Source organism: Clavelina lepadiformis, chromosome 2, assembly GCF_947623445.1.
Source record: "Clavelina lepadiformis chromosome 2, kaClaLepa1.1, whole genome shotgun sequence".
Lineage (NCBI taxonomy): Eukaryota > Metazoa > Chordata > Ascidiacea > Aplousobranchia > Clavelinidae > Clavelina > Clavelina lepadiformis.
Window position 1 is genome coordinate 22,448,350 of NC_135241.1, and position 26,721 is coordinate 22,475,070.

Below are 26,721 nucleotides of genomic sequence, written 5' to 3' on the forward strand. Positions count from 1 at the left end.
AATTCCTTTCCAAAGCATTATTCCCTTAACTTTAAAAACAATGAAACAGGAATATTCCAGAGTTAAACAACTTTCGACTTGATTGGTTTAAATAATCCCACCTCTGCGAGCGATCTGTTAGTGTAGCAAATCACGTCATGTATTTAAGTACAAACCTATCTGAAACATATGTGATATGTGTAACATATGTGATTACAGTATACATACACTACAGTTGCACATTATCGGATGGAGAAGTTTATAAAACGTAAAATTATTCACATATTGTATATGTAGTGTTTTTTGCACTAAACATCAAAAGATAGGAGGTGCAACTAAGGGTCCAGTATACAAGTGCACAACTAGATGACGTCACAATTTGAGTAGCTGGGGTCTAGTACACAAAGGCATCCTGTGGTTGTGCACTTGTATACTAGACCCGCAAGTAATACATCGATATTGATGTATTAGAATACCAGAATACTGTGCTATATAATAAAAGTGGTTTTATTTTATGCAATTAAAACTTGTTCAAAAATTTTGTACCATATTTTGTATTCAGAGTATAGTGATGCGACTTATACATCCATGCGATCTATATGATATTATCTATGTTACAAATAAATATGATTTTATCAAATACAGTTCTCAAATTATTAATTACTTTCCCACAGTCTGAAGGTTGCTGCCATACTCTTTGACTCATTCTTTCTTCTAATCCCACAAGTAGTTTTAAGACAATGTTGCGTGCTAGAATATAGGCTATACACTGAACGTCCTACGGAAAATTCGACGCTGAAACCTCGGCCGTCAATCACACAGCCTACAAACCGACGAACGTCTTCGGCTGACTAACTTGTCTTTCGCCATCAATGATCACTCGTATTGGAGTGCAGTATTATTTTCACACTGTTTCGCTTATTATTAGGTCCACGCTTTTGATGTGAAGAATTGGAGATTGAACTTAAAATTCATTATATCGAATCGAAATCAAATCTAAACCTTTAACTGGTTTAAACGATTATTTTGGGAAACAAGAACCCAGCAGTATGTTAAATTTTACTGAATTCAAAACAAATCTTTACCATTAAAAGCAAAGAAGCAGGATCCTGAAACGGAGTCGAATTTTTCTTGGCAGTAACCACTTGTTAGGTGCCGTAACTTCACAGGAAATTTTATTGAAAAAGTGTTTCTGATTATATCTATTTACTAGTATCAGCGGCGGATTGCGTCAAAAAATGTTCGTTGCCAATTCTGCGAAGGGAGACCACAAACCAACTATCGTAATTACTTTGCAACTGGGAAGTTGATCGAATTCACTTGTAGCGGTTAGTTGACACCATATTGGATCATAGACGCCAGGATTTAACCGTTTTGTTTTAGAAAAGCAAGTTTTACACGCGCACTCACACGAAGGCTCAAAAAGAAAAATTATATAGCCAGATAGTTGGTTTTGCTAACAATAATACACTTTAATCATTGCACTTATGACGATACAATAGATACACAGGATATTTCTACAAAGAAGATTTTTATTGCACCGTCGGTATCATATTAACGTGAGAGCCAACAAGTCTCATAACTGCCCAAATAAACGCAATGAAAATAATTCTTATTGTCGTTATCGAACAAGTCTGTATACTTTGATTTGTTTGAATGTATATTTTATTTTCCGTTTACGATATATTCGACATAAACATAACAAAGCAATTAGCAGAACAACTAAGTCAAAAACGAAAACCCATAATCGAGTAAACTGCATAAAAATGAGATTTAATTTGCTTTCAAAATTGTCATTTATAGGCTATAGCATGACCTTGTCCTGTTACTTCGCCTTTAAAAGGCGTCAAAACAATGCACTGAGACATGCAGATACATTACACAGCACATTCTGGTATCATCCAAGAGAAATGACCGGCAAACAGTTTCCTTTGTTAATTTTTTCTTAAAATAAACTGACTTATATACAATCTAAGGTTTATCGAAAGTAACTTGAGTAAAAAATGCTTGAGTTAATATTTATTAAATAGTTTTAGAAGAAAAAGCAAACCGATATGTTTAATCATTTCAGCTAGGAATAATGGTCAATTGGCAATAGAGCCGGCAGGTCAATCATCATCATTTTGAATTAAATGAAATTTACAGAAATGATGAATATAATGCAAATTTTTTCATGACGTAAACACTGCAAAAGAAACGTATTTTATCACACAACGTATGGAAAAGTATACAACACATGGTCAAAAGAAAGATTTACTGTAACTTTACAACGAAAACAATAACACTTTGGTTCGGTTCGGTTCGTTACTCAATGGGTATGCAAATAGCTCCGTGAACGGTCAACAATAGTTCTTAACCTGGAATAAGTTTATCCCTGTAGGGGCCACCGGTCCAAGGAATAAATTTACTAATTTAATGTTTAGAAATAATAACTTCTCCAACAATTAAAAAAATGAACTGGAATTGTTATCAGTCATGCCGTTAAACAAGACATAATTGAATTGGTTTTATTTAGTATTTTATTTATTTAGCGATTCGCATTGTTATACTGACGTTAACCGCTTGAAACAAAAGTAGCAAACATGCACATTTATTTTGTGGGGTGGCATTGCTTTCGGAAGCTCGGGCGAAGGTAAATGAGACGAAAAAGGTTAAGAACCCCTTTCTTATAGGAATGAATTCTATTATAGCAATGTGTATGCTGCGTGGGACAAAACCAATCAATCTTGTATTTGCTTAAGGGTTTGGAGCTCAATCGTTGACCTGTGACCGGTTGTGCTCATTGAGCTGAGTCGCCCACGTTGTCCGAACAATCTCTTTCTCAACCTTTCAACTTTAACTTCAATGTAATCTGAGTACAGCATGGGATTTAAAGCGCTGTTGATTGGGAGGAGCACGCCCGCAGTAAATATCTCGACACCATCTGGCAATTCCACTCCAGCCATGCTCACATAAGCCATTAGGCATATAGGAAACCAACATAGGAAATCTGTAATGATGACTCTAGCAATGCGACGATTCATCCTGGTGATATGCCTGCTTTTGGTGCTATTGCTTTGTCTGGAGCTTTTTCTTAATTTGTAAACGATCAAAGAGAATCCAGTGAGTATGAAGAAAAAAGACAGCAAATTTAGTGTCACTATTACCAAGGAAAACATCCAGAATGGATCGCTTTGACTGACATATAAAGTTGGCATGCACACGCTTGAAGTCCCGTAATAACCTATCACTCCTTTGGAAGCATATTGGGGAAATCTTTTCTCCAGAAAACTCTGAATAGTTTTCCAAGAGCTGTCATCAAAATCATTTGACGTGTTAGTAAGAACAGCCAGACGACAAGTAAAATCGGAAAAGTGTTCAAAACTGACAGTGTCAGATGGAGAAAAATCGTTAGGAAAGATTACCTTGGATTTGAAATAAGGTGCAAAGTTGGTAGTGATTGCAATAAATATTGATATTATCCAAGAAAAGAAAGCAGCAACTTTCCAAGTAACTATGGAATAACTGTCTACTCTGTGTGGAAACCAAACTGCGAACAGCCGATACATTGTGAGAATGACCATCAAAAAACAGGAAGTTTCGCTGGATATCACGCACAGACTTCCCGCAAATGAGCAAAGAAAGCTCGATCTCCATTCATAGTCAAATTCAGAATATATTCCTGATAACTGAATATCCTTTATTAAAATGATGAATAAGTAAATACCCATGAGACCATCTGAGAAGGCCAGGTTGATAAGAAGAATATGATTGCAGCTTGACACTGCATTGGCTTTCTTTTTTTTTAAGTTAACCTTGTACACAAAAAAAATATAAATGTTTCCCAAAATCGTAAGTGTGGTCGCAAACCAGAGCCATAGTTTAAGGCCCAAGTTATCTATCATGTTGTAGGCAGATGAGAAAACCCCTGGAATATACTCATCTGACCCATCGACGCAGTCAACTTTGCCATTGGGAGCCAAAATTTTTGGAATCGATTTCAAGCCATTGGCTTTAGCTGTGCAGTAATGTCTATCAGTGCAGTTGACTTCGTCGATTCCCATGTCACAGTTCTCTCTCCCATCGCAACGTTGCATTATGTCAATACTTAACATTCTTCCCGCACGGCAATAAAATCGTTTTGGACAGTCGACTTCATCGAAACCTCGAGAGCAATCTGTAAATTGCAAAAATTTCCAAGACTCGTCGACGTACCCATCGCAGAAACGATCTCCCATGGCAAAGTATGATCTACAAGTGCTATTGCAGAAAGCTGGTGAGTTTGGACAAGAAACACACTCGTCAGAAAAGTCTGTGCATTCGGGTCTCCCATCACACATAGAGGCGCGAGTGTCACCGTGCTTATTCTTACACACGGTGGAAAACATGACTTTTCGTTTTGATGAATTTTCACATAATGAGCCAGAACACAACGTACCGGTTTCATTACCCGGTGCGCTCCCAACATATTTGGAATTGATACGGCTGCATCGTGGTGATTTTGCAAAAATATCAATGCACTCTGGTAGGGTTGGATTATCGCAAAGGCACTCATCAGATAAGTCATAGCAGTCTATGGTACCATCACACAGTTGCTTAGGTGAGATGATCAAACGTTTGTCGAGGCATTGGAAACAAAGCAAGGAGCCGTCATCACTGAAGCACAAGTCGGATTTATCATAGCATTGCGCAATATTGTCGTAGAGATTCCATTGGGGCAGCACACAAGAAATAGGCGAGAATTTTGAAGAACATTTAAAACCAGGTTTAAAAACTATTTCGTCACTACCATCCTTACAGTCTGTCTTGCCATTGCAGAAATTTTGGTTCAAAATTACTGACCGATCGGAGCATTGCATGATTATATCACAGTTTCCACTACTATCATTATAAGAACAATGAGAAGTGCAAATAGCGTCAGTCAAATTACAACGGTTGTCTTTGCAATGGGATGAAGGAATACTGTAACAGGTTTTATTGTCACACCAGGGGGGACGACAAAAAGCTTCACTTTCCAATCTGTATAAATTCACATCACAAAAACCACATCTCACTCTTTCCCACGCTTTGATGAACTGTTCATCATTACCGCTCTCACAGTCAGGCTGTCCGTCGTTCACACGTGCCAGTGGAATGCATCCCGTTCTTATGCTGCAAGTTGGAAATTTCTTGCGAAAGCAGGAGCAGGTGAAAGAATCCTCCGGACAAGTACAGTCCACTTCATCTGACAGATCAACGCAAACGTTGTCTCCTTTATCTTGAATCTTTGTGTCGCACCTTTCTGCGGAACAACACAGTCATTTATATCGTCTGCTTGAAGATGAGCTGATGTAGACGTTATTTGTGCTATTTTTAAACATACCAAAATACTACTTAATACATATAATAAGTAAACAATTCTGAAGATGTAATTTGTCTGTTGTCATTGAATGGATTGACTCGGTAATGCCGACAAAATCAAATAAAATAAAGTTGAAAGAAAAATCCAATCAACAATTTGACATTTTGACAATATTTCAGAAAAACAATGTATTACATTGTATATAGTATACTGTAATCTACATACTGTATAACAAAAACCAGCATTCATTGAAAATCTCAATCTACCTTCTTGTGCGTAACATACGTTTCCTTCGCCTTCACAAGTGTAAGAATGAAGCTTATTGCAAGCACAACGTAGCGGAGCCTCTTTGCTACACGGGCTGCTACAGTTCCACTCGTCACTTCCGTCTGGGCACTTTGCATATCCGTTGCATGTTTCTGCAATGTTTTCAAACCGTTATGGTTACCGTATGTAGTATTGCCGTTGCTATTTTTAGCAAAGTAACTGAGTAACATTTCTGGATATCTTTTAATAATATAAAGCAAAAGGATACTAAACGTATACTTGCAACAATAAGTTTTCGTTTAAGCCCATTATGTAAGGAAGTTGTTAATTAATATCTACTTTGAATTTTGACGTACCATCCGGTGCATAACACACATATCCCTCTCCTTGGCAGGTGTAACGGTCAGCCTTATTGCAAGCACAGCGTAGTGAATTTTCTGTGCTGCATGAGTTGCTACAATTCCACTCATCACTACCATCGGGACAGTTAGCATATCCATCACATTTTCCTGGCAAACGTATTTTCGTTTTGTGATTTGTAGACATATTTAGTTTTGTGTCTATGTGGAAAATATTTCCCTAACACATTTAATATTGCAATAGCATCAGTTATAATAGAATAAGTTGCTATTGCAATAATTTCATTAATGGAAAACAAAAATTATGACTGAGACTTTCGTTCACTCCGCGATTTGGAGGCTAAACTGCTTCATTATTTAACTGCTGCCCAAAGCTCAGGGCGTGTAATTAAAACCAGAAAATAATAACATTAACTTTTCTCACTGTACAATATTTTACACGGTAGTACCGTATGGTTCGTACGTATGGTGTCTTATGTTCAATCAGCCATACCGGTAGTAATAGTAACTTTATTGAAATTTCACTCACTGTAATATGGAAAGCATCGATTGCCCTCTCCACAGGAATTGACTTCACCATCAAAACAATGGCATTTCAATTCAGGGCAGTCAGTACAGTTTGCTTCGTCACTATTATCATAACAATCATCGTGTCCATCACACTTTCGTGATAATGGTAGATAAAATCCATCCGCGCACTGGAACGATTTGGACTCAGAAATATAATCTCTTAAATTCACACAATCTATCTTATCATCATTCACTCTTCGTTCATCAATGCATTGATGTAATCGAACACTGCCACCTCCGTAACATTGAAACTGACCAAGGCCACAAGAGCAATCGATTTCGTCCGCAGAATTAGGACAGTCCAACTGACCGTCACAAACCGACGACTGTGGTATGCATGTAGGGGGATCCCCGGATATATCGTCCTCACATCTGCAGTTGAATTCATTCCTTTGGCATCGTGTTGGTTTGTAATAGCACCGCCCTAAGTACAAATGACACATATCTCGTTGATGTGATGTCATGTCATTACGTCACTCAGAGCAGCGAATCACTCATAAACAATAATTTTAGCAAAAATTCCTTCAACGAGGAAAAATTCTTACATCCCGTCTATTTTTGCGTCGTGTTTATGGTTTACGGAAAATTTTCAAACATGACGCAAATTGTAAACACGACGCTGGAACACACAGGATGTGTGTGAATTTCCCCTTGTTGAGGCATGACGTATCCACTGACGTTACAAAGATCACGGCTAAGCTCTGGTTGCCGCACTGTAAAACATATGCTGCAAACAGAGTAAAACACACACGTCTAAATAACTTGGAACAATTATACTGTTATAAACACAACTGCAGGTGGTTATAGATTTACATGCATTTCGTATTCAGGTCGCGATTGGAGGGATATAAGGTGACAACAAGAATTTGATTAAACTGTCGGAACCTTAGGAGCTTTTCTTTTACGCATAGATCTTATTGTTTTTTTCATAAAATGAATTTCAAAATTATCTAAATATTCATGTAGAGGAAAAAATAAGACAGCATCAAACAAATAGGACGCTTAAATCGATTTTCTCAAGCCCCTTGCCTGCTTCAGTATTGCAATTATGTTGAGACGGAAATGACGTAAATAGATTCAAATACGTAAGCAAATGAGGCCAGCACTAGTGGTTGGTCCGAACCGAGGGATCTTCGCAGAAAGTAGTTTTTTAGCTGCAAACTGAGTAGAAAGTTGTTTTGATAAACATGCGCTTCTGTGAGAATTATTCGCAATAAACTCGCTGCATTTTAGACGGGGTATAAAGGAGCGTAAAATCTAGAGTTGATCGGGGAATTACAACACTTTGCACGCCACTGTAACCTAAGGGTGAGTTTAACAGAATCAAAAATCGATTTTTGCTGAGTAAACACGAACAACTGTTTTTGTTATCAATTAATTATCACAAACCAGTTAACAACAGGATAACCGTATTATTTACAAACTATTCTGAAAGGTATCTTTTATTTACCTGATTGAATAAGCACATCATGCTTCGAAAGGTTACGAATTGCTTGTGCTGAAGCCAGAAGGCTTATAATGAACAAGGAAAAAACTGGAATCATCAGTAGTTTGTTACCTCTAGCCTGTTTATGAGTATCTTGGATGACTAGAAAATAGAAGATAAGTCAAGTAACAAATTAAATGGTCGGTGCATGAAATTGCACTGAAAGTCAAACTAAGTTACGTTACGTAATGCCTTTATGTGTTTACGTGATTGTTCAACTGCGTATGCTTGTAGCTTTTGATATTCAAGATAGTCGAAAAACAAAACTGGACGAATGACAAACATGAAGTAAGACTAACCGAGTTTTTTCGGGGCTAGATTTTGTGAAACTGGTCAGGAATAAAATAAAACTACTCAAACTTTCAACGACATTTGCTGTGTTGCGTAAACTGACGAACCAGTTGACTGCAATAAATATTATAACTTATGAACAGTTGTGCTGGAGCCAAGACAGGACTACAAACATTAACTGTAAGTAGAAACGACTCTTTAATCCTACAATAGTATCGCTGTCTCGTAGTAATACCCTCGGATAAATATTACGAAACCTTCTCATCTTCAACTGTCTCTGTAATCTCCCTGCCCAGTTGCCTATAGCTTCTTTATCTTTTATCTGACTTACCAGCGAATGCAACAGTTCCTTTTTGTGCTTGCAGACTTGCATATCGTTTGTCGTGCATTTGACAAAGAAAAGTTGACCCTGTGACCCACCTTAGTGAAAAAATACTTGTTAAAAATGTTGAAAAAATGTGTTTTTAATTAACAAGGTCGGAGGATCGCGCTTTTAAAAATGAGTGACGTTGCGTCAGTGGAAATTACCAGATAGGCTAGTTTCCGTCTTCCAGTAGGTTCTAAATCTAATGCATGTCGAACCACAATGTGCTGTTCACTTATACAGTAGCTTGCCAAAGTTTTGAAACAATGGTCTCCAACGATCCTGATGAAGATTTACGCGTTGTTTTCGTGGTCAAAGTTGATTGCATTATATTTTGCATACCTTAATTTAAATTCAAATTAAGTCACTTGACTTTTAAGGGGTTACTATGATATTTTAATTGATGTTGTCTGAAGCGTGTTAACCAAATTTTAAAGCAAAATAAGAAACAAGATAGGCTATAGGTTGGCACTCTTAAGGTTAACTTTATTTTTTTCGACACGAGCTTTCGCAAACATAAGCTTGTTTAATTTTCACAGTACACCTGAAGAAGCAAGCTTATGCTTGCGAAAGCTCGCGTAGAAAAAAATAAAGTTAACCTTAAGAGTGCCAACCTATATCTTGTTTCTTATTTAATGATATTTAAAAAATGTTAAGAAGCTCATCTTAACTACAGTGATAAACGAAGAAATCGAACATTTAAGAATCTAACTCCTCCAAAAAACAAAGGAGTAACCGACATTGTTACACACTTAAGCATTCAAACGAAACAAAGCCATAGTGATGTCATAAAAACTAGTCTTATTTAATATATCTGAAATTTCACTGCTGGTAGCTTATTAGAAGGCTAAATTAATGCCAATTGTAGTTTAGGTAGAGACAAAGTTGACTTTAAGTAATTTGCATCTATACTTGTGATAAATATCAGTTGTGAAATCATTTTCGCTGTTGCTTCACGATCGCGCTCATACAAAAATTCGAAAATTTTTTTTTAATATGCAGAGTCCACATTTTCAATACACGTTTGAAAAACAGGTAAAAAATAAACGTTTCAATCACAATCACAAGGATGAATGATCACTATTGAATGGTGCACTAGAGATAAAAAGGTTGAAGAGGTCTGGTATAGGGCACAGCTGTTTCAATATATTTTGGTTTATCGTACAAGCCGGGCCCGGTGTATCTTGCTTCTAACATTAGCATATAATGGTCAAGATCTTATCTAGAAAAGGAACACAACGACAGTATAATTACCAGCAAGGAAAGTTGGCCTTCAATACATTTTGTTATTAGTGTACGACAATGAATGGAAAAAGCGACAAAGCCGAGAAGGCTTAAAACGTGCTCAAAAATTTAAGGTTGTAATTGATGGTAACAATTAGCACAGTCACTAAACTCATAAAAAACACAACTAACAACTGAAAAATCAGGAGGATATGCACAGAAAAAAAAACAAAAACAAACAACTCAATCGATCACTTACACAACATAAACAATCGAACGATAAATCAAAAGCTGCAATAACTTAAGCTAAGTGCTCAAACACAATAACAAATTAATAATTATCGTTTAAAATGTTTGTTACTTTAATTAAAAAAGTTCAACCAGGCATATAACAAGCAAATAAACATTCGAAAACGCCTCTTCCTTTCTCCCGAAAATGTACCAGGTTTCATAACACCGTGACCTTGTCTGATGTATTTGGCGTTACAAGTAACAGTAAAGGAGAAGTAAAATCGTCAAAATATAAAAAGTTGCTGGAACGGAAAACTGAAGAAAAGTTAAAAATGTTCTTTCAAAACTAAGATTTCTATGTGTTTGTTGGAAATTAGAAAACAGTCTCAACATATTTAAACTCAGTGTGTCGTGTCAAGACCGTTGTCTCGCTGGCGTCCTCAAGCGGCCAACTTCTATCACTAGTTACGCTTTCATCAATGTGATTTTCACCTTGCTGAAATGAAAATACAATATCAAATGTTTCAACTTTTATCAACTGCTCTATATTACTTATACAAGACTTTAATCGATGCGAGAAAAAAGATTTCGAGGACATAGGAACACATACTCAGCACATCACGTTATAAGCATAAGTAATCGTTTAACTCTAATTGGTTTGCCGGAAAGATAAGAAACGAGGTAAAATTTATTTGGGGCTTTAGGTTAAATTACAAAGAGCAAATGGAATTTTTTTCCAAATTTGCTACTTTTTTATTAATTTTATTCCAAATTTTTCAATTTTTTTTTTATAAACATCGAAAACTTATTAGTTTATTCCATAAACTTCGTGTTCTGCACAATCAACTCCTCCTCTATCCTTACCAAGTAAATCGCTTTTACATATTTAATAGCGCTCATATTTCTCCTGTCTATCGAGATGCATGTATACACATCCCACAGCAAGACGTAGCTTCACAAAAGCTTTGTTTGCGCGGCATTAGGGGACCTACCTACGGCATTTAGGGGATTCCTTAAGCTTAATTCTGTCAAAACCCAAAAAAAGGTTTCCGTCTGTATCAACAACACAAAGCATAAGCTGACAATATGCCATGCAACAAAAATATTACCACTTTCTGAAGTTGAAAAACACGCAGAAAGGTTGTAATAGCAGTTGGCTTGAAATGAAAACGAACATCGCATCACTCTTTTCTGCTCAAGTGAATTGGAGAAATGTAGGCTGTGTCCCATTATGGGTAAGTACCCATTAAGTTGAGAGAAATCCCACTTTACTCAGCAGATTACAGATCTGATTTTACTTATTTTTCAATATGAAAGTCAATATATATAGATTTTTGCTCCTATATTTCAAAAGTTGAAACGAATTTATTTAAGCATAATTCGTTAGAGGAATTTGGCTAAATTGAATATTGAGCAAAACTGTTTTAGGTTGGAATTACCCAAATTAAAACGTAACATTTCGATTTGATGCTATGTCGGCAAGTGGGAATGCCCCCAACCAACTAAAGAATTCTTGCGACATCTATTTGCAAATAAAAGATATTTCGTTGTCTTGTCTTGTGCGCCGTTTCATTTTATTTCATTTTTATTTCCCCTAACCCATGGACTTAAACTCTTTTGAAATGTCTCAGTTGTAGTTATTTGAAATTAGCCTAGCTTTCATTATTTGATACTATAACGCACTGTTTTCGAAGTGCATATGGATAATAATATCGCAGGAGCATGATTGAAAAAGCAAAAACCCGTTTCAGCAGATTTGCTGTCAGAAACTTAAGTGGATTTGAAAAGGACGAATTCGTAGCTCCTTGTTTTATATTTTACCTGAATCTTTTCCGCCGATTTAATGGCAGAATTTTCTTTGAACCATCTCAAAACAACGACGAATGAGATTGCAATGAATAGGGCTGCGATGATGATTGTTACGATTGGAACTTTTTCAACTTCTTGAACAAAAGACTTTTCGGCAGCTGAAACGGGCAGACATTCCATTTTAAGTATCGGTCGTATAGTACAATGCCAAGAAAACAGAAGAACGACGTCAGACTGCGGCAATACAAGAGTGTCATTTGCTTGATGATTGATATATTTGGTAACAAAATCAACGAAGAAAAATATGGTGTTATATGTTTGCTATGGTGTTATAAGTAAGATATTGTCCAAACAGTAGACATGTGATAGCGTTGTATTGTTCTATGTAATTTAATTAATAATATTAATTTAATTTTTCAATTTGATTGTTAATTGTTAAATCAAATTACCTCCTCGTTAAAACGAATGCGATTTGTCCAGTAATGGGATTGATTCATTAATGTAATTATAGCAGTTTAATTTTTTAAACGAAACTGGTTTTATTTGCCGTGATAAACAAATGGATTTTTTATAGGTCTACATACAAATGTGTTTTCATGTCGCCGCAACTTTGTAATTTAACGAACATAGAAAAAGAACTACTGAGACGTCATTGAGCAAAATAATGTTCTTTTTTCTATCTACCATAAGACTCTTTCCTTTGTTAAAACAATGCATTCACTTTAGTAGCTCTTTGTCTTGCATCAAAAAACAAAACCATGTCAGAGAAAAATCATAGACATCTTACCTTGAGGAATAGCTGGGGCTGGGGTTGGGGCTGTCGGAATTTCTACACAGAATCAATGTTTTATCAGTGGTAATGGTTAATTGACTGCTTAAGCATTGTTACATATATGATGACACTCACCAAAGACTCCAAGCTTGAATGACACAGTTGCAGCTGATCCTATTTTATTATAAGCCCGACACTCGAAGCTTCCATTGTTGGTAGTATCAAGTGCATTGGTCACAATTGTAACCTGGTCTAAATAAGTACACCACGATAACGGCCATATGCTTCATAGCTATAACAATTTACTTTAGTAATTTCATTTACCTATTGTAGGTTACATCTTAAAAAAAACTTTTGTAGGTTACTTTAATAAAAATGCAACATGTTCAACTCAAAAAAACGTTGCGTTATCGGAATTATACAGGAATTGTGCAGAAATTTGAATAGGCAACAACTCAGTAGAAACAATTGAACCAACATGACCAAAATTATCAAATTATCAAAAAAGATTATAGACACAAGTCTCAGCATACAGCATACAAGCGATCTCAGTCAAATGTAGAGATACGCCCAGACAACAATTAGTTGGGTACCAACTACCTTGATACTGACCAATCCTGAGTTTATTAGGATCGGTATTGATGGTCGGTCAATTCAACCCGGGACGGGTACACATAGCATGAATATACCCAGGACAATTCAAGCAACGTATACGATTAAACGCAGCAGAAGCCAACCCAAGGTTATTCAACCAACAGAGGTTGGTTAGGTCGTTCTGGATTTAATCGCCCGTGGGTTGAATCGACGATAATAATCGGCCATAATCCAATAATCAATAATTAATCACTCACTGGACTACGGCGAGTGTAGCTCGCATTTTGAGCGAGCTATGGTTCATGAAACACAAAGAGAAGAAGAAAGTAAAGTATTAAGATAGTCACACCTTGCCCAAGAACCTCACAATGATCTCTATGATCATATCGTTGAACACGCACCGATTAATTGTGACTCATACAACTGACTAGATAGTGTTGTTATAATCAACTGACCTTGCAAAATGATGAAATTCTTAGGTAGGAAACCATCATTAGGTGGGGCCGGTTTTATCGATTTGGGGTCAATGGGCATTGGGTCTGGGGTAAACGTCCACACAACATCGGGTGGGGGATTTCCAGTTGCAAGACACTTTGCAGAGAATTGTTCACCGGCTTCGATGATGTTGACCTCCGCAGATGACAAAGATTCATCTTCCAGTGTAACAGTTGGAGGATCTAAAGTAGTTTGATGACAAATGATAAGCTTCAATAGAAAACCTGAATTATTATTCAGTAAATGCATAAATTAATAACGTGCAACATTCAAATAGTATTTCATAGACTATTAATCCATCATAAATCAATATCAATTTAACGAATAAAAACATAGATATCTTACAGTTAGGTGAGGTGGGAACCGCAGTTGTCGGCGTTGCTGTATATAGTTAAAACTCTAATTAGTAATGTCATGAATATAATGGTTTGGAAAAGTGTTTACCAAGAAATTTTAAACGAGCAAGAGTCCATATAAGAAAATGGTAAACTAATTACTATGGTAACACACATCACAATGAAGCGGTTATTACACTTAACGAAGACTCCAAGCTTGAAAGACACGGATGCAGTTGATCCGATTTGACTGGAGGCTTGACATCTAAATGTTCCGTTGTTTGTGCTTTGAAGTGCGGTGGTCGTGATCTTAACTTTGTCTAAAACATTTGTATGTTATCTTTTATCTTCTACTTACCGTCAGTGAATTTATGCACACATTGTTTTATTATGAATTAGATAATCAATTACTTTACATTTTATACCCACAGCATAAGCTTAGAATATGCACTGAAATAGAATGAGTAAAATATCCGAAATCCAAATTACATAACAGCACTAAAATGACACACTATTTCAGGTCCACTTTCCACTGTACAGTAAGGTAGTCTTATTCATACAAAGAAGGATTTGTTGAAATAATAATTATAACACTGGTCTACACAAAATTTCAGGTTTGGGTTTTGACAACTCATTTTAGCTAATTTTGGGGCGCTGAATCCGAAAATGAACTCAGATTTTTTCTATCACATCACGTTTTTGAGATATGAAATATCCCTAATTTTTGAAAAAAATCAATTTTTGCCCCCCCTCTGTTGTCAAAACAAGGAATTCTGATGCAATAAACACTGTTTTACCTGCAATAATCTAGCTTTAATTAGCAAACAAGCATTCTATATTATATTCACACAAATTTGCGTTGTCTTTATTAAAATTTCATGTTTTGGAATAAAAAATAGGCATACAAAAGAGCAACCATAATAACATCAAACGCTACATTATGCTGACGAACCTGTCGATAGGACAGTGACAAGGTATTATCTGAATTATAGCCTACAGTTCACACAATATGCACATAGACAACGGAGTGCAGAAATTCTGAAGACACACACAGAAATAGCAAAGTGCCAAAATAAAGATTGACTCAAAGGGACTTGAGCAGGGCGAGTTCAGAAACAGTCAACAAAAGAGCTTTCATAAAATATGAACTCTTCACTTATATTATAAGCTTAAAAATGCTCTTTTGAGGGACTTTCTTTTATGAGCAGCATCTGGAATTTCTCTTTTCAAACTCCAGCAATAGTCGGCCATCATATGACAATCCCACCGACCTTGATAACGTTCCTCCATAATTTTAATATCCTGGTGGAAACGTTCACCCTGTTCTTCACTAACTTTCCCAAGGTTTTCTGGAAACTCATCCGCATGGCTCTTCAAGTAGTGAACTTTGATGCTCATCCTGCATCCCAAATCTTCAAAACTAAGCAGTAGCTCCCTTAAGAGATCTTTATAATTTTCTGCTTTTCTGTTTCCCAAAAAATTTCTCACAACAGCACCGAAAGCATTCCAAGCTCTAGCCTCGAATGGCAACATTGATTTTACAAAATTTTCATCCTTTAACAATTGCCTGATTTGTGGTCCATTGAAAATCCCAGCTCTTTTTTTCTCTTCACTGAGACCAGGAAAAGCATAACATATATACTTAAAACACTCTCCTTCATGATCCAAAGCTTTTACATATTGTTTCATGAGACCAAGTTTGATGTGAAGAGGAGGCAAGAGGATCTTTTTGATATCAACTAACTGATCACGTATGATATTTTTGTCTCCAGGTGTCAAGGTAAGCCTTGGAGGCCACTCTTGTTTCTTCCAGTGCTGATCCTTGGCCCTGCTGTCCCAGTAGCATAGGAAACATGGGTATTTGGTGTAGCCACTTTGTTGCCCCAGCAAAAAGTTCACCATTTTTAAATCTACACAGATGAGCCAACTATGCTCATGGTACTTGAACTTTTCAAGAACGGTTTTGATGTTCTGATACTCTTCTTTCATTGTCACCGAATGTCCTATAGGAATAGAACCGTACACGTTACCATTGTGAAGTAGAACACACTTCAAACTTCGTTTGGAGCTATCAATGAAAAGTCTCCATTCGTCTGCATCATACTGTGGTAATCCCATTTCTAGAAGAAGCCTTTCTATATTGTTGCAATAAACGAAATCATTGTGGGAAGCAAAATATGGAAGCAGTTCTTCTTCTCGTTTGCTAAAAAATGTCACGCTTGTACCAGCTTTGAGAAGTTTCCTTTCCTGTAGCCTTGATGCCAATAACTCCGCCGATTGCTTAGGCAAATACAAATCTCTCACTAAATCATTTAATTCCATCTGATTAAACTGGGAAGGCTTGTCTGACAGATCCTCGGGTGCTGGTTGAAAAATTTCACTTTCTCCTTCACTAAACGATGCTTCTGAAGAAGAAATAGCCTCTTCGTGTAGTTCTGGAAGTGATATAAATACTGGCAGTGGCTTTTCATCACTGTGAGGAACTGGCCGCAATGCCGAATCCAGATTTGGATATTTCAAACGATGTTTACTCTTTTTGTTATACCCTTTCACACTAACAAGACAAAAATAACAATCGTCAACATGATTTCGTTGCTCTCGCCAAATCATGGGTATTCCAAATTTCATTTGTGAACCTTTTCCTTGCGACCAACTTCTCAGACATTCAACGCAGGTCTTGCACGCTTTATGAGGAGCCCAGCTTTTGTCCTGGTCCCCTAACTTGACTTTAAAGTAAGCAAGATATGCCCTTTTTACAAAACGTGGTAATATTGCATTGTTGAGACTTCAACATGAAGCATCCACAAATGTAACAAAATATATCCGGATCATTACAACATTTTACTGTACATTTACTGGACATTTTACTGTAAAAAGGGTAAAATTGGTCAATTTCATAAAATAATGACACCGATAGAAAGAAAACTTGTAGTGATAGAGAAAATCTGAGTTCATTTTCGGATTCAGCGCCCCAAAATTAGCTACAATCAGTTGTCAAAACCCAAACCTGAAAAAAAAAGTTGAAATTTGTAGACCAGTGTAATCAACTGACCTTCTAATATAAAATTGCTGGGAAGGGAACCGTCATTAGGTGGGGCCGGTTTTGTTGATTTGGGTTCAATGGGCGTTGGATCTGGGGTAAACGTCCACACAACATCGGGTGGAGGATTTCCAGTTGCAAGACACTTTGCAGAGAATTGTTCACCGGCTTCGATGATGTTGACTTCCGCAGATGACAAAGATTCATTTTCCAGTGTAACAGTTGGAGGATCTAAAGGAGTTTGACGAGAAATGATAAACTTTATCATCTGAAAAGCTGAATTATTATTTAGCAAATGCATAAATAAATAAAATGTATAGTTTAAATGTTAATAATAGACTATTAATCCATTATAAATCAACGGTGATTTAATGAATAAAAAACATAGATATCTTACAGTTAGGTGTGGTGGGAGCTGGAGTTGTGGGCGTTGCTGTATATAGTTAAAATCTTAATTAGTAATGTCATGAATGTAATTGCTTTAAAAATATTTGCCAAAATCTATTAAACCAGTAAGGACCCATCGGTGAATATTAACTGTATTACTATGGTAACACACATCACAATGAAGCGGTTATTACACTTAACGAAGACTCCAAGCTTGAAAGACACGGATGCAGGTGATCCTATTTGATTGGAGGCTTGACATCTAAATGTTCCGTTGTTTGTGCTTGCAAGTGCGTTGGTCGTGATCTTAACTTTGTCTAAAACATTTGTATGTTACCTTTTATTTTCTCATTTTCAACTTTTAAGTCATTAAGTTGCTCGGAATCAGGGAATCCATTACAGGTGATACATGCAGTCCTGCACTGTCACCTTAGTGCAGTTCAGGATATAAAGCAGAGGTGACGAACCTGCGGCCCGCGGGCCGCATGCGGCCCGCCAAACAATTTTGTGCGGCTTACCAAACGATTTGACAAACGCCCATACATGCAAGGCATATAGGACTTATAGGAATTAGGGTTGCCATACCGTCCGGAAACTACATAGTACTACTACTACTACATACAACTACATATAAAAAAACTACATAGTCATATGACTTAAAAGTTGTGCGGCCCGCTTACTCAGCTGTAACTAATGAAGTGGCCCGCGACAGCGAACGGGTTCGTCACCACTGATATAAAGTGAGTAAAATATCCGAAATTCAAATTACATAACAGCACTAAAATGACACACTATTTCAGGTCCACTTTCCACTGGACAGTAAGGTAGTCTTATTCATACAAAGAAGGACTTGTTGAAATAATAATTATAGTCAACTGACCTTCTAATATAAAGTTGCTGGGAAGGGAACCGTCATTAGGTGGGGCTGGTTTTGTCAAATTGGGGTCAATGGGCATTGGGTCTGGGGTAAACGTCCACACAACATCTGGTGGAGGATTTCCAGTTGCAAGACACTTTGCAGAGAATTGTTCACCGGCTTCGATGATGTTGACCTCCACAGATGACAAAGATTCATCTTCCAGTGTAACAGTTGGAGGATCTAAAGTAGTTTGATGACAAATGATAAGCTTCAATAGACAACCTGAATTATTATTCAGTAAATGCATAAATTAATAACGTGAAACATTCAAATAGTATTTCATAGACTATTAATCAATCATAAATCAACGGCAATTTATTGATAAAAAACATAGATATCTTACAGTTAGGTGTGGTGAGAACCGCAGTTGTCGGCGTTGCTGTACATAGTTAAGACTTTAATTAGTAATGTCATGAATATAATGGTTTGGAAAAGTGTTTACCAAGAAATTTTAAACGAGCGAGAGTCCATATAAGAAAAAGGTAAACTAATTACTATGGTAACACACATCACAATGAAGCAGTTATTACACTTAACGAAGACTCCAAGCTTGAAAGACACGGATGCAAGTGATCCGATTTGATTGGAGGCTTGACATCTAAATGTTCCGTTGTTTGTGCTTGCAAGTGCGTTGGTCGTGATCTTAACTTTGTCTAAAACATTTGTATGTTATCTTTTTATCTTCTACTTACCGTCAGTGAATTTTACGAACACATTGTGTTATTATGAATTAGGTAATCCATTACTGTACATTTTATACACACAGCATAAGCATAGAACATGCATTGAAATAGAATGAGTAAAATATCCGAAATCCAAATTACATAACAACACTAAAATGACACATTATTTCAGGTCCACTTTCCACTGTACAGTAAGGTAGTCTTATTCATACAAAGAAGGACTTGTGGAAATATTAATTATAATCAACTGACCTTCTAATATAAAATTGCTGGGAAGGGAACCGTCATTAGGTGGGGCTGGTTTTGTCAAATTGGGGTCAATGGGCATTGGATCTGGGATAAACGTCCACACAACATCTGGTGGGGGATTTCCAGTTGCAAGACACTTTGCAGAGAATTGTTCACCGGCTTCGATGATGTTGACTTCCGCAGATGACAAAGATTCATCTTCCAGTGTAGCAGTTGGAGGATCTAAAGGAGTTTGACGAGAAATGATAAACTTTATCATCTGAAAAGCTGAATTATTATTCAGCAAATGCATAAATAAATAAAATGTATAGTTTAAATGTTAATAATAGACTATTAATCAATTATAAATCAACGGTGATTTAATGAATAAAAAAACATAGATATCTTACAGTTAGGTGTGGTGGGAGCTGGAGTTGTGGGCGTTGCTGTATATAGTTAAAATCTTAATTAGTAATGTCATGAATGTAATTGCTTTAAAAATATTTGCCAAAATCTATTAAACCAGTAAGGACCCATCGGTGAATATTAACTGTATTACTATGGTAACACACATCACAATGAAGCGGTTATTACACTTAACGAAGACTCCAAGCTTGAAAGACACGGATGCAGGTGATCCTATTTGATTGGAGGCTTGACATCTAAATGTTCCGTTGTTTGTGTTTGCAAGTGCGTTGGTCGTGATCTTAACTTTGTCTAAAACATTTGTATGTTACCTTTTATTTTCTCATTTTCAACTTTTAAGTCATTAAGTTGCTCGGAATCAGGGAATCCATTACAGGTAATACATGCAGTCCTGCACTGTCACCTTAGTGCAGTTCAGGATATAAAGTGAGTAAAATATCCGAAATTCAAATTACATAACAGCACTAAAATGACACACTATTTCAGGTCCACTTTCCACTGTACAGTAAATTAGTCTTATTCATACAAAGAAGGACTTGTGGAAATAATAATTATAATCAACTGACCTTCTAATATAAAATTGCTGGGAAGGGAACCGTCATTAGGTGGGGCTGGTTTTGTCAAATTGGGGTCAATGGGCATTGGGTCTGGGGTAAACGTCCACACAACATCTGGTGGAGGATTTCCAGTTGCAAGACACTTTGCAGAGAATTGTTCACCGGCTTCGATGATGTTGACCTCCACAGATGACAATGATTCATCTTCCAGTGTAACAGTTGGAGGATCTAAAGTAGTTTGATGACAAATGATAAGCTTCAATAGACAACCTGAATTATTATTCAGTAAATGCATAAATTAATAACGTGAAACATTCAAATAGTATTTCATAGACTATTAATCAATCATAAATCAACGGCAATTTATTGATAAAAACCATAGATATCTTACAGTTAGGTGTGGTGGGAACCGCAGTTGTCGGCGTTGCTGTACATAGTTAAGACTTTAATTAGTAATGTCATGAATATAATGGTTTGGAAAAGTGTTTACCAAGAAATTTTAAACGAGCGAGAGTCCATATAAGAAAAAGGTAAACTAATTACTATGGTAACACACATCACAATGAAGCAGTTATTACACTTAACGAAGACTCCAAGCTTGAAAGACACGGATGCAAGTGATCCGATTTGATTGGAGGCTTGACATCTAAATGTTCCGTTGTTTGTGCTTGCAAGTGCGTTGGTCGTGATCTTAACTTTGTCTAAAACATTTGTATGTTATCTTTTTATCTTCTACTTACCGTCAGTGAATTTTACGAACACATTGTGTTATTATGAATTAGGTAATCCATTACTGTACATTTTATACACACAGCATAAGCATAGAACATGCATTGAAATAGAATGAGTAAAATATCCGAAATCCAAATTACATAACAACACTAAAATGACACGTTATTTCAGGTCCACTTTCCACTGTACAGTAAGGTAGTCTTATTCATACAAAGAAGGATTTGTTGAAATAATAATTATAAGCAACTGACCTTCTAATATAAAATTGCTGGGAAGGGAACCATCGTGAGGTGGGGCTGGTTTTGTTGATTTGGGATCAATGGGCATTGGGTCTGGAGTAAACGTCCACACAACATCGGGTGGGGGATTTCCAGTTGCAAGACACTTTGCAGAGAATTGTTCACCGACTTCGATGATGTTGACTTCCGCAGATGACAAAGATTCATCTTCCAGTGTAACAGTTGGAGGATCTAAAGTAGTTTGATGACAAATGATAAGCTTCAATAGAAAACCTGAATTATTATTCAGTAAATGCATAAATTAATAACGTGCAACATTCAAATAGTATTTCATAGACTATTAATCCATCATAAATCAACGGCGATTTAATGAATAAAAAACATAGATATCTTACATTTAGGTGAGGTGGGAACTGGAGTTGTCGGCGTTGCTGTACATAGTTAAAACTCTAATTAGTAATGTCATAAATATAATTGCTTAGAAAAATGTTTACCAAAAAATGTTCAATGAACAAGGGTCCATTGGTGAATACTAACTGTATTACTATGGTAACACACATCACAATGAAGCGGTTATTACACTTAACGAAGACTCCAAGCTTGAAAGACACGGATGCAGGTGATCCTATTTGATTGGAGGCTTGACATCTAAATGTTCCGTTGTTTGTGCTTGCAAGTGCGTTGGTCGTGATCTTAACTTTGTCTAAAACATTTGTATGCTTTGTATGCTTCCACTGTACAGTAAGGTAGCTTTAATCATACAAAGAAGGACTTGTTGAAATAATAATTATAATCAACTGACCTTCTAATATAAAGTTGCTGGGAAGGGAACCATCGTGAGGTGGGGCTGGTTTTGTTGATTTGGGATCAATGGGCATTGGGTCTGGGGTAAACGTCCACACAACATCGGGTGGGGGATTTCCAGTTGCAAGACACTTTGCAGAGAATTGTTCACCGGCTTCGATGATGTTGACTACCACAGATGACAAAGATTCATTTTCCACTGTAACAGTTGGAGGATCTAAAAGAGTTTGTTACAGAAAGAAGTGAATATAATACATGTCCTCAGCTTGAATTCAAGAGAGAGAAAGCAAAATGCTCAAATGGTTTAAACGTTTGACTTACATAGCACTTCAACACTTCCAAGGTCACGGGTATAAACAGTGTGGTTGACGTGTTTCACTTTGCAGAAGTAATTCAAATCGCTATCTGATTGAGTAAACCGTTTTGTGAGATATAATGTCGAATTCGTGAGGCCATTTCCACAATCTTTCGTTTCAACTGCGTCTTCACTATAAATTTTCTTACCATTGGAATCTTGAAACCTAAAAATTGTTGAATAATTATTAAAATAACTATCCAGAAACTTCACAGATTCATGACTAAAAACCATTAAAGTTTTCTGAAATCGCTAGTGGTAATTACTGTCAGCTGCACGATACATATACACACGATATATATACATATCTTATAAAAATTTCCACTCACCACATTTCAGGAGGTGGTTTTGACAAGTTGGCGTAACATGCTGCTACTTTTGTCAGTGTGGCTTCATTTGCTCGTTCTTTGATGCGTTTTATGCTGATATTTGGCAGCTCTGTTTCAAACATTGCAACATAACTGGTGAATTGCTGAATAACTTAACCTACGTAGTTCTTTTACTTACGGTTAACATTCAAGGTAATTCTGGCATCTTCAAGAAAAATGTTTATAGGTATGTACAGATCACAAGTATATTGCCCTTGGTCGCTTAATTTTATGGGATTAATTGTTAATGTTAAATTTCTTGATCCATTTTTTTCTTCACACCTGATCAAAAAAAAAATCGCGGCAAGATACAATAAACGATAATAAAAAATTTCACAAACTTTTTAATTGAAAAGATTAAAAATTAGTGATCATAATTTTGGCAAATATGCAATATGCAAAGTTTAGGTTGGAAATGTCCCAACATCAATCAACAAACATTTTATACAGCAAAGTAATTACATCCAATGGATTACATTAATTACAACCTACATCAGTCTTACAGTCAGTGGTGGTCAAAGTAACCACATTAGTTACTTAAGTAGAAGTATTGTTACTCCCGAAAAAATCTACTCAACTACGAATAGAAGTATTGCTTTTAAAACTACTCAAGTATGAAGCAGAAAATAAAACATTTTAAACTACTCAATTAAGAAGTTACCAAGAGCTTGTTTAAAGCAATACAACTGCATTGATATATATAAATCTATGAAGTCAAAGCTTAAGACATGCTTTTATTATTTTTCAGAGCATTGTTTCGTGAAAATCAAGTTGTAGACTGTAAATATAAATGTTTTGTGCAAATGTCATTGCTGATGAAAATTATTGCAAATTATCTTCGAACTAAAACACTTACTACTTTTTACTTTAGCAATTAGTATGAATGTTAGTAGTACAGCAAGTACGTTACTTTGGCCTAAAAGTAATGAAATAAAAGTAGAAGTACCCATAAACAAAACTACTTAAGTAGAATCGCTTCGTTACTGATTACCACTACTTACAGTGCTTTAAGTCTAGGCTGAGGAATTGTAATGGCCTGGCCAGCATATTTCCATGTCTGTTTGCATTCGTCTGGAGCACAGTCACAGAGGGATCCAGAAATCTCTCCTCTTGGATCATGAACAGCAAATACCAGCTTTGCTGAGATTGAAGGTTTTGCTCCAAGAACAGCAGTCACAGAATGGGAAAGAGGTTTTAGACTCACTGAGGTAAAAGCACCTAAACGCATAAAAGATTTAGCACCACAGCCTTCAAATTGGTTTAATCTCCTTGATGTCAATACCTGGTTTAAAATCTTAACTTTGAATAAAGGATGAATTCAAATGTTATAGTCTAGTGCAGAAGTGCGCAGATGACGTCACAATTTAAGTAGCTGGTCTATAGAATGCAAATGCATCCTGTGGTTGTGCACGTCTGCACTAGATCCAAATGTTACGTATAAAATTCACTATGGCCGGCTCTTTAGCTCGGGTTACGTCATTATACTTTGCTTATGCGTTAAAATAATGTAAGAATTTTGCAACAAACAAACTTGTTACTATACCTGCTTGGTGTAAAAAATGTGACTTCTGTATTACTATATAATTATTCTATATATTTACTTTATTTAATCTATGCACTTGTTTAGATTTCGGCATCTTTTGTTTTATTGTTTTTCTCTGGTTCTAGTTCTAGTTTTTCTCTGCACACTCAAACGGTTTATTTCGTTTATGATTTGCATATTTGGCGTTTGTACATATTTGTTGTTTTACACGTTTGCATTGTTGTGATTTGTTCTTTTTGTTGTGTGTGCGTTTAGTTTTACTACATTGACTTTAACACTGAGTTGTTCTTGTCGCGTTTGTTGCGTGTTCCAATGATGCCGTCGGCTTCCCCAGCTAATTGTATCAACTTCCCGTCGTTTCTTCTTGAAGTGTTTTGAAACGATCCGTCAGTTCAGTTGTGAGTGTTCGCACAACATTAGCGTTTATCGCCGTAAGTATTTTCTTCTGAGGGGCTGCCTGACCAGACCTTTGTAGTAAAGTTGAGAGGTCAAAGTGATGTAGCATTTTAGTATCCAGTATTTTCTAACTTAACATTTGTGTTTTCATTAAAAATATTATGATATTTTTGTTCGTGTGTATTTATCTTATCAAAATACCAACATTCACTTGGTGACTTTGGTGTGACGGTTCACCATAAGAGAGGCTAAAAATCTGACTCGAACACCTGCGTTTTATGTAACACAAAAAGATCATGAACCCGGATACTTTCCATCACATTATGACAGAAGCCATAGAACAGGGGTTCTTAAACTTTTTGGCACACGCCCCCCTTGACGGTACCTAAAAATTTCGCGCCCCCCTTCATTGCAAAATAAAAAAGCATTAAACAAAACAACAATTTATTTTCAATTAACTTTCATTAATGTGAAGGATGTGATTGTTTTTGGGAAACCAAACGATTAATTCGAGGCTTTGTGGAAGATAATGCACATCTTAGGTCGGCTGCACAGTCAAGTTTGTTCCTAGGTTTTGTCTTTATATTCATGAAGATGACGCTGCAAACGACTTGGTCTCAAAACGTCGTTGCTTAGCTTTTCTAAGCATATCACGCATTGCGGTACGACTTTTTCGTTCACTGTGGTATCTATACAGTCATACGTCAGATAATTTTGGTCATACTTTCTCTTTTTTTCGCTCAATACAATTAGTTTAATTACTAAAATATCTGGTTATTAAATCAATACTAAATTTAAGTTTTACTTCATTTTACGGTTTTAATATTGGCTGACGTTGGTTTTACCGTATTTAAACCGGGTGCGCGACATTACTATTTTTATTATGTGTGGCCGACACTGCACACAAGTTTTCAATCGTTAATGACTCGAAAATTATACGTCGTAAACTGATCGGATATTTACAGGTTAGTAGCAAAAACATCTGGTTTCCTGTATACATCATAATTGTAAAACTAAAGAAAATGCATTTAGTGTAAATTAAGTATTTCTACAAGTGTTACATTTGTAAAAGTTTTTCTTGTTACACCGCCCCCCGTTGTGAGAAAAACAGGTCGCGCTAAAAGAGAACAGTTTAGTCGAGCTAGGATTGCATGAATGAGTAAAGGAAAACAATACGCTTCAACGCGGAGAGACAACAAATATTATGTCGTAACAATTGACGTATTTCAGAATCAAATCTCAAAAATACAATTGCCATCGTGACACACTTTAAAATTTTAGTAAAAATGAACCTATAGCGAAAGTCAAGAAAGCATGTTTAGACATAGCTCATATAATAATAGACAGTTTGTCATCTCTCGCGCCCCCCTTATGAATGTTACACGCCCCCCCAAGGGGGGCGCGCCCGCCAGTTTAAGAACCACTGCCATAGAAGCTCATCGCTATTGATTATAATTCCGTGATATTCGATGCGCATTCAATGTGTGCGTGAGCATACGCGTTATCCTTGTTCTGCTTTAAGTCGCTTTGTAGGATGTTGTTATCATAAATTGTTTTGCTTTTTTCTACGCGCTTCGCATTGACCGAAACGTATAGGGACGAATTGTTGTTGAAAGCGAGTTGTCTTAAGATCCTGTCAATCACAAACTGCCGTCCATGGTTAACCAACAAAATGAATCGAGAAACGCCAATCATAGTTTTAAGTGAACACTGAAGTCAAATAAAGAACCGGATTCCAATCGAATTGGACAATCTAAACAATTGTGAAGAAAGCAAGAATTTAACTAAGCTTCGACAAATTGCTATAAGCATCAACCTGGGTATTATACAACTTACATAACACAACTAACTTACATTAATATACAACGTAGGAACTTAATGTCTTACAATATATGCATAGCACTGTAAATTAATGCAGGGCTTCTTGCTCGTTGTACTTGTGTAACCA

General features: G+C 36.3%; 2 protein-coding genes and 1 long non-coding RNA gene across 3 annotated transcripts in view; all 3 read right to left on the reverse strand.

The window, feature by feature from the left end:
- Nucleotides 1–26,721, reverse strand: part of LOC143445424 (hemicentin-2-like) — a 39,703-nt gene that overhangs the window by 11,198 nt on the left and 1,784 nt on the right. The window contains exons 2-25 of the mRNA XM_076944523.1: nucleotides 23,836–24,052; nucleotides 22,974–23,116; nucleotides 22,796–22,904; nucleotides 22,433–22,632; nucleotides 22,110–22,328; nucleotides 21,888–22,010; nucleotides 21,703–21,738; nucleotides 21,320–21,538; nucleotides 20,915–21,037; nucleotides 20,728–20,763; nucleotides 20,346–20,564; nucleotides 19,948–20,070; nucleotides 19,764–19,799; nucleotides 19,378–19,596; nucleotides 18,973–19,095; nucleotides 18,786–18,821; nucleotides 18,404–18,622; nucleotides 17,718–17,840; nucleotides 17,534–17,569; nucleotides 17,149–17,367; nucleotides 14,294–14,416; nucleotides 14,107–14,142; nucleotides 13,722–13,943; nucleotides 12,808–12,924 (exon numbers count right to left, since the gene is read on the reverse strand). Of these exons, the coding sequence (XP_076800638.1) occupies nucleotides 12,808–12,924; nucleotides 13,722–13,943; nucleotides 14,107–14,142; nucleotides 14,294–14,416; nucleotides 17,149–17,367; nucleotides 17,534–17,569; nucleotides 17,718–17,840; nucleotides 18,404–18,622; nucleotides 18,786–18,821; nucleotides 18,973–19,095; nucleotides 19,378–19,596; nucleotides 19,764–19,799; nucleotides 19,948–20,070; nucleotides 20,346–20,564; nucleotides 20,728–20,763; nucleotides 20,915–21,037; nucleotides 21,320–21,538; nucleotides 21,703–21,738; nucleotides 21,888–22,010; nucleotides 22,110–22,328; nucleotides 22,433–22,632; nucleotides 22,796–22,904; nucleotides 22,974–23,116; nucleotides 23,836–24,052 (3,276 nt within the window). The remainder of the gene's footprint in view (nucleotides 1–12,807; nucleotides 12,925–13,721; nucleotides 13,944–14,106; nucleotides 14,143–14,293; nucleotides 14,417–17,148; nucleotides 17,368–17,533; nucleotides 17,570–17,717; nucleotides 17,841–18,403; nucleotides 18,623–18,785; nucleotides 18,822–18,972; nucleotides 19,096–19,377; nucleotides 19,597–19,763; nucleotides 19,800–19,947; nucleotides 20,071–20,345; nucleotides 20,565–20,727; nucleotides 20,764–20,914; nucleotides 21,038–21,319; nucleotides 21,539–21,702; nucleotides 21,739–21,887; nucleotides 22,011–22,109; nucleotides 22,329–22,432; nucleotides 22,633–22,795; nucleotides 22,905–22,973; nucleotides 23,117–23,835; nucleotides 24,053–26,721) is intronic.
- LOC143447077 (uncharacterized) lies at nucleotides 1,633–8,801 on the reverse strand. Its single transcript, XM_076947007.1, has 6 exons — nucleotides 8,604–8,801; nucleotides 7,946–8,083; nucleotides 6,455–6,919; nucleotides 5,923–6,075; nucleotides 5,566–5,718; nucleotides 1,633–5,239 (listed from the first exon to the last, which is right to left on the reverse strand). Exons 1-6 carry the CDS (start codon nucleotides 8,659–8,661, stop codon nucleotides 2,700–2,702), a joined length of 3,507 nt encoding a protein of 1,168 aa, XP_076803122.1. The 5' UTR covers nucleotides 8,662–8,801; the 3' UTR covers nucleotides 1,633–2,699.
- LOC143445428 (uncharacterized) lies at nucleotides 9,613–12,603 on the reverse strand. Its single transcript, XR_013113822.1, has 2 exons — nucleotides 11,913–12,603; nucleotides 9,613–10,587 (listed from the first exon to the last, which is right to left on the reverse strand). It is a non-coding gene; the product is annotated as an uncharacterized LOC143445428 (long non-coding RNA).

Bases quoted from the DNA above. Each gene is read 5' to 3' on its own strand.
- LOC143447077 (XM_076947007.1), bottom strand. From the start codon at position 8,661: ATGCACGACAAACGATATGCAAGTCTGCAAGCACAAAAAGGAACTGTT. The intron at 8,084-8,603 runs GTAAGTCAGATA...TCTATTTTCTAG, and splicing joins AGGAACTGTTGCATTCGCTG to TCATCCAAGATACTCATAAA. The intron at 6,076-6,454 runs GTGAGTGAAATT...TACGTTTGCCAG, and splicing joins TCGATGCTTTCCATATTACA to GAAAATGTGATGGATATGCT.